Source organism: Lineus longissimus, chromosome 8 (genome assembly GCF_910592395.1).
Source record: "Lineus longissimus chromosome 8, tnLinLong1.2, whole genome shotgun sequence".
NCBI classification, from domain to species: domain Eukaryota; kingdom Metazoa; phylum Nemertea; class Pilidiophora; order Heteronemertea; family Lineidae; genus Lineus; species Lineus longissimus.
The window spans coordinates 14,001,598-14,009,772 of record NC_088315.1 but is presented as its reverse complement, the minus strand read 5'-3'; the positions used below and the strand labels follow the sequence as shown (position 1 = coordinate 14,009,772).

At 40.7% G+C, this 8,175-nt stretch overlaps 1 protein-coding gene across 2 annotated transcripts in view; it reads right to left on the bottom strand.

Moving 5' to 3' along the window:
• Positions 1–4,160: 4,160 nt before the first annotated feature.
• The window catches only part of LOC135492604 (ionotropic receptor 25a-like), a 59,475-nt gene continuing 55,460 nt past the window's right edge, over positions 4,161–8,175 (bottom strand). Inside the window, exons 14-15 of one of the 2 annotated variants that reach the window (XM_064779154.1) lie at positions 6,604–6,695; positions 4,161–5,564 (exon numbers count right to left, since the gene is read on the bottom strand). In XM_064779154.1, the coding sequence (XP_064635224.1) occupies positions 6,627–6,695 (69 nt within the window). In that variant the 3' untranslated portion in view covers positions 4,161–5,564; positions 6,604–6,626. The remainder of the gene's footprint in view (positions 5,565–6,603; positions 6,696–8,175) is intronic. The other variant, XM_064779153.1, reaches the window with a different exon arrangement.

Sequence of the window (8,175 nt, the reverse complement as noted above, 5' to 3'; positions counted from 1 at the left end):
TTCCATCATCATCATGACCATGGATGGCCGGGGAAATATCCACATCATGACATGCATGAAATGCATGCGGCACAAGTGTCAAGTGTACATCCATGGGAGTGAAACATCGGCAACCGCACTTCATCATCTTTTTTCGCCTGCAAGGATAGGCGATATCGACTACAAAAGCCATTTATTTGCAGCACAATATTCCTAATAACTATTACAGGTGCTACTCAGGATGTACGACTTCTGTGTCAGTGAAAATTCGTCAATTTTGCTGTCCGTTTAGACTTACGTGTATCGAGCCCGCTATCCGTCTTTTCCCTCCGTTTACGCGAAGGGACGTTGCGTACGACGTCACGACACCGCAAGTAGTGATGACGTCACCGCTGCTAATTGTTCACGTCGCGCTATCCGTGCGCCTGCGAAACCACCCTATTAGCTTCCGACTTGGAAGACGACTTCATTATGAAAAGGTCCAATAAGAAATTTTTAAAATTGTTTGCTGTTCCAAAATTTTGTTTTCCTCCCTGACGAGCTGAATAAACGATATTTCTCCAATCCCCGTCCAGAAAGGGTCAATGTTACATTTTGTGCGAATGAGATTTCGCCCTCAGATTTTTCGACGTATAAGTGTATCGATTTTTCAACAAGCAGCGCCGACCTGCCTCGCCAACAGGGAATCCTGAATTTGTAGACAAATTGGCCAGCTTCAAGTTCCTCCTGCTCTAGGTGAGCTTGATGACGTATGCTATATGAATCTGTTCAGCGAAGATCAAATCATTGTAGTGCTTGTACGATATTTCTTTGCAACACAGGAAATGATGTAGACTACCCAGCGTGCGGTTTGAATGCTTGTTAGTCAGACAATGTTGCTTCCGTCCAATGCGAATTAGAGAAAGCCGTGTAGCCTTGGGTTCACGGTGAAGCCTTGGGATCATCACTCTCCATTGACTACGTTTTAACGGCGTCGGTACGTCGTGAGTTAAAAATTACACTGCATGGCCCGGTTGTTCAAAACAATTTTTGCCACGAACGCTAGCTTTAAGTTAACCAGTGAACTGATAATCGGGTAAGACACTCTTCTTCCACATTTAATTCATGTACGTACTCACCAGGGATACGCCTGCATAACACAACCTGAAAAGAATGGAAGAAATAGGTCTGGTGACTTGGAAAAATGAGATTTCTGCATGTCCTTTTCAAGACAATGGTGTGCAGTCATCCGTGGGCACTTATTGGAGATATGAAGACAACAATCGAAAGGGCCTCGCTCCTACTTTATCATCCATGCAATGGTATATCCACGGCATTAATACTTATCACATACAAGCTGTTTGTTTCAGGATTACCTTTTTGGCTCACCATAGGGGAGTCTTTACAACAGCGCAGTGTCCATCGCCCGTCGTCGCCGTCGTGGTCTGTATCCTGTTTCAAAAACAGTGGCACGTTTCTTAACCGCTAAAGCTATGAGCTTGAAACTTTGCACACAGGACTCCCCAGGTCAAGTGATCTCTGACACGGACATTCGGTCCGATCTAATTCTTGACTTGGCCCCAGGGGGGCCAGAAGTGGAAACCTAAAAAGTGTGATATCTCTCTTATCAGTGACTTCTTTTCGATAACATTTTTATGGTAGGTTCTCCTAGCAAGGATACATCACATATCTTACGGGTTTTTGATTTGACCTACTTTTCAAGGTTACAGAGGTCAAATGGCGTAAATTGTCCGTTTGATTGTAACTACGGAACGTTTCTTAACCGAAATTTGGTACACATAACTCCCTACATCATGCAACCTCAGACACCGAATTTCGATCTGATCTGATTCTCGACTTTGCCACCAGGAGGCCAAAACTAAAAAAGGTAAAAAGTGCAATATCTCGCATATTAGTGACTTGTTTTCGATTATTTTTTTATGGTAGTTACTCCAAGCAACGATACACCACATGTCATACCGACTTTGGTTTGATCTATACTATACATGTAGCATGTTTCTTAACCAGGATGAATTTCAAATTACCAAATATCTATGCGGTGAGCACAATGGCCCCTGGCCGTTTTATTATTGATCTACCCTTCAACTAACACAATACTAATGGTCCGAACATCAAGGAAATAACGTTGTCATGACGCTGCTCGAAGTGATTAGGTTGGCGAAGGACACAACCAGGACGATATTTTGTATAAATCTAAGCCTACGAACTGATCGGAGGTATTTTCAACTGCAGTATTCCGACCTTCACCTTAAAGACCAATCACGCTCGCGGTTGTAAATAATTTCCACTGCGGTGGTAGTAATCACCGCGAATACCATCACGGTGATAATGGTTTCAATAGGTAATTCGAGAAACAAATTAAATGAAGTTAGAAGAAAAATGCATGTCTACGGCCCATCGTATCATTTTGAAATGCGTTTCATCAGTAGACTTTATTCTGAATAAATGGAGATATAAATAAAGGGAAGAAAACTCTGTCTCATTTCTTTAATCTTTCCATTAATCAACTAATGGGTCTACATAATACTGATTTTCGTAAAACTGTTCAAAAATCAGTTAATACCAGTGTCTTTTTCCATGGCAGCATTGTAATACGTATGGCCCGGACTCACGGCCAATAGTTTGATCGCACAAGGAATCCATAACCAACTTATCATGCATCCGGGGATATGGACTCGGCGCCTATATCATAACGCATAATATAGTTCCATTAGTGCTAATGGCACCTTGATGACGGTCACTTTTAGAGCATGGCATATCAAGAAGGTACCTTTAAAATACCTAGGTTAATGGTAACACTAATAAGCAGCGTTTCAGGTAGTGCTTTTATCCTGTCTTTTACTAATAGGACAGCCTTAAATCTAATGGAAGGTTGGGGTTCCTTTAGCCGACCCAAATACTGGATTTTCAATGCGAGGGTCAGCATCTGAAACGTGGAGACTATCGTGGACGCCTGAGAAACGGTTTACATATTATTATAACATCAGTTGTACGGCTAAAAGATGTAAAAAGCGGCCATCTGAGTGTATGTTGGTGTGGGGTCAGTCGGGGCAGGCAAAGGTAGGCCTATTGTCATTACTCGGGTAGAATATTTGATAGTATTTAATCTTGGTCAGTTATAGATGGGACCTGATAATATAAACTGAATAAATTTCAGTTGGTTCCAAATAATTGATTAAGTCGTTACTTAAATCATTCTAATTATACTTTTTAAATCAAATTTGCTAGTAATTAAATTGGCAAAAACATATCATTGATCTATTTATTACTTTCATTATTGACATTCTAGAAAAAATATAATTGAACTAAGACCAGCTTTGCTTTGCCCACAACATCAGGATGATTTCTTTTCCTTTGCTATTTTCAATTTCTTTGCGGTCTATGCCCACAAATTGTTCAAAGTTTGTTTGTATTTGGTTAATAATAACTCAGTGCTTGCATGTCTATTCTAAAAAGGATCCATAGCCTATGTGCCTTGCTATCCTTAATCTCAGACACGACTCAAAGCAGAAGGTCGTTTTGATACAGAGTTCACCACTCCGTATCAAAACGTCTGTCACCAAACTTCTGTCGCACTGAGATTTTTCATCAATTGGTTGCTTCGGATAAAACTAATAGAGGGTAGTAATTTCACGTCAGAATATCGTGGTAGACGGGTACATGTTTAGTATCAATACGCTTGCTACTTGCCTGCAGCCATCGCGTCACTCAATTTTGTATCGAGGACTCATTGTATCAAGCTGTAGCATTTTATCTACAATAGATCAATCATTTTCTTACATCCAGATCCGCTAATTACGGTACAAGCACAAAATCCTAACCCGCGTTTGAACAGACTTTTATGCATTCTCATAATGGTACACCTTAGTTTTGAAGGGCTGCTAAAGTTAATGGAATTACACGATAAAAACGCTATATGAAGGTGTTTAATGACGTGGCATTACCGTGGACTTAAATCCTTCAATTAAAGTACCATAATGGAACCTCATTAAAAATCTTTATGATATAGGTGTCCGGCTACTTATGTCTTAAACGGATACATTGCCTGCTCTGGCAGTACCATTCGTCCATAACGAGAAAATGGGCAAAACCCACAAGGAGGCTAATTAATGGAATGAATGCTGCACACTACATGTATGAGTTTAATTGGTTTTGTCAACCTTTATAATCACACCAGACTGAGAATGTTACAAAGTTATCATATCATACACAGGTTGTAAAGTTTTCCTATCGTACACATAGTACCGGCGCCGACGCTGTCGCCAACTTGATTTAAGAAAAAACAAACTTTAAAGTGATGTTTCAAATGATCGCGATTATCGCAGCCACTTGCGATCCGTTTGTCGTTGTGGCGGTTGCAGATGATCACTTTCATGGAATACTCAATAACAGTTCCCACCAGTTTAGTGCGATTCGCTAAAATTGCGTCAGCCGCTCCGATTATCGGTGGAAATCACTTTCAAACTAATTTTAGTGCGATTATCTGCACGATTTATATAATCAAACGAAACCAAACCCAAATGCACTTTGAGAAGGCCCCTCCTCGTTGCCTTGGTAGTAGCTCTGAAGCATGTTGTGGGGGACGCAGGTTGCGATTTCTCGCGAGATGATCCGTATTCGGTGGGAACTGTAAATCGAAAAAACCGTCGCGAATATCGCACCGTCGGTCGCATCGATTCTGGTGGAAACAACTCTTAAAGAAATCGGGCCAGTGGTTTTTGACCAGACGCCCAAAAGTACAGTGAGATTAATCATGAACTTGACTGTGGGTATCGACTCCAAATTTTGTTCGCATCGACTCGATTCTTTGCATGATTTGCACACCAAGTTTCAGTTAGTTTTTGTCGTATGCACTTCCGAAGAAAATGGAAAATTGAAAATGGATACATGTGTATGAATGATTATATCCCCAGTGATCTGTGCTTGTTGAAAGCCACACACTGCAAAATATAAACGAATTCGTAATGACTCTGCCAGTCGATTTGACAAAAATGCTTTTCAAAGTGCCCGTCTATGAGTAACAAATGTTGATTAGTTTAAAACACAACGATAGTGTTGTGAATTCCTCGGATAAACAACGATTTGGGATTCGTAATCCGTGTAATTTGCGAAACCTCGCTCACATGCATTACATGACAGGCAATTGTCTTCTTAGAAATTCTGCATAGGAAACAGTAACGATTAGAAACCGAGACATCTGAATCAGGTGTATTGAATTTCACCACCTGTTTGTGAATGTGCTTGAAATTTTTCGGTCAATCAAATCACTTCCTTGGAAAATAATTGCTGCAAAGACGGTTTGACCGACACTTGCATAGAACTTTGTGCACATTAACAGAAAGTCTTTGCATGATTTGCCACCAAGTCAAAGCCTGGGGGACATAACAGTCTGTGCAACAAGCCAAGAATAACTGGTACGCGGAGTTTATCTATACAGGATCTTCACTAGTGACGCCAGGTTTCGCTTCTTCTTCCTTCTCAGGTGGACCAAGATAAAGCTTATGAATAATCATGATCAACCTGTTTATGTCTGAATCATCCATGAACGGCTCTACGTTAGTCACCTTCCTTTTTGTTTCTCTCAGCTGAAATAAATAAATAAATAAATAGTTGTCATTGCAGCTATTAGCTTATGAAGCAGTTTCTAACCACATAGGCACGACAATGGGACTATTGATAGTGCTCACACGAGACAACAATACATTTGGCGAAAGAATAGACAAGCTTCACCTCTTCTAGCGCATTTATGCGATCGCGAAGAAAAGTAACATGATTCTTCTATTGACCAGTCGGAATAGTGGCAGTGGGATTTAGAGCAGAAGGGTGGCCTATGAAAATTAAAAATCACTGAGGGGGGGGGGGCACGAGTTATCCCTTCGCAATACTGAAGTTTTTCAAACTGGCAGGTTGAAAACGGCATTTCCCAGCACTTCAGAGGTAAAATATCACTGCCCTTCAGATGCATTAAATAATATGTCCCGAACTATACTCTGCTCGGGAGGAAAATGGCCCTGACCAACTGAATACGCGCCTATAATGGTCACTTTTCGTCCATCCCATTTAAGACATGCCTGAAAATGTGTATGCTAGGCGGTGGGGGGGGGGGGGGACATAAATCAGAAATATACGGATTGTGTATACCACGAGACGCCAAGCAGGAATTGTTACAAGTCATTCAATGGTGAAGGGGAGCAAATTTTGGATTCGTATTGAAGAGCATCAAAAGAATGTATCTCAAAACACGGAAAATAAACAATTCAATCGGCGCCAGAGTAAAACATCCCCGGCGAATACCACAAGTCGGCGATAACGGACCACGTTGCCCAAAGCAAGCTTGCGATCAGTTGGAAGGACAGCAGTTAGTTCGAATCGGACCGATGCCTCTGCTGGGTGAAGGAGACGATTTTGATCTTGAAAACTTCCAACACGAACAGAAATGAAGGGGCCTTCAAACCACTTCAGGCATGGGACCACCTTTTGGTCGACGACTACTCGTAGCAGAAAGCGGTGGAATAAAGACACATTCTTCTGACAAAATGAGGTAAGGTAAAATGTTTCTTATCGTTTCATGAAGAGATGAAGCATTTTTTTAGGTTGTACTAGTGAAATAAGTCATAGACATACCAACCCAATAAACGCAGTACTGGTCATAGTTTGATAGTGTTCACCACGCTGTTCGCTGGAGCCTTGTGTGACGAATTCGTATTTTTCTTTGACTGGAAAACAAGTGGTGCATAAAAAGTTATGTGTTCACTGATTGAATTCAGACACACTAATTTTGCCCGGTGTAAAACTGATAACTTGCACACGCAGTGGCAGAAAATAAAGAACACACTTGGAAACATTTTGTCTACACTCTTAAAATTTATTAGTTAAAACAACTAATTTGGTAGTTCCTATTGCACCAACTGTGAAACAAGTAAAAACTAACTATGGGTTAGTTATTTCAACTGAAAAAAGTACTAAAAAAATACCATTAAAATGGTTAAGAATTACAATATTGATAGTTAAAACAACTAATAACACAGTCAGTGCAATAGCAACTAACAGAGTAGTAAAAATTACTATTATATAGTTATTTTATTTTTACTGTTTAAGAGTGTAGGCTAACAGTGCAGGACACGCAATTTTCTTAATGTGTTCAGAGCTTCCATCTGGCGTAGACCTTGGTTCTGAGACTGTTCCAAAGCGCCATCCTGAATACTTTATTGGTAAAATGATTTTTACATTGGGAAAATCCATTAGCCTTGTTCTGAGTGTAGATGGTTTTGGTAATTCAACCAATACCCTTCTGGCTTTGATAACTAATATTCACGCCTTAGGAGGCACTTCAGCATTGAAATGCAACCCTCTCGAGTAAGCGTCGGGTCAATGTTGAAATACCTAAAATTCCGATTTCAACTTCACTTTGCCTATCCTCCCTTTAGAGATCTTCTACCTTGGGTTCAATTCCTAAAACTAAAACTCGAGCTTTGGGCAATTGGCATGGAAAGAAAGGCTTTTATCAACAGACGTATTAAATCCGCACATGGGTCACATGTTGGCGCTAAGAGTTTTTCCGAGATACATGTATGCTGGTACCGAGCTGTCATAAAACACTACAATCGACGCCATGACACTTTTTCACTCAATCCGGCAAGTCTTATTGGGAACCAGTGGAGGTCTCATGGAGATCGTAGAGTCGGACACAAATAAAAATTTAAACTATTTGAAATAATATCATTATTTCAAACCACAAATGAACGTGTTCGACTTATATAATCCAATGACGTACGCTGTTTCAACCAAAGTCATTGTCGTCGTCGTCGTCGTCATCGTCATGCTATCATCAAAACGTATAGCATATAAAAAGCCTACACGCCGTGTATGGCTGGCGCGAGTGGACAGAATTCAGAATTATGCCACGGCATAAATAGGAATTGTGGTGCACCATAAATCGACCAATCAAAACCTCGGATTTCGTGAATTATGCCGCGGCATAAATAGGAATTGTGGACGGAAGTGTCATTTATGGAGGACGGAAGTAAATCAGAATTGTGGTGCACCATAAATCAACCAATCAAAACATCGGATCTCTAACATCCGGCGTCCATAAATAGCACTTCCGGCGTCCATATATCGCACTTCCGGCGTCCATAAATCGCACTTCCGTCCATAAATTCGGCTCTCTGATTGGCTGTCTGCTATTACGAATAT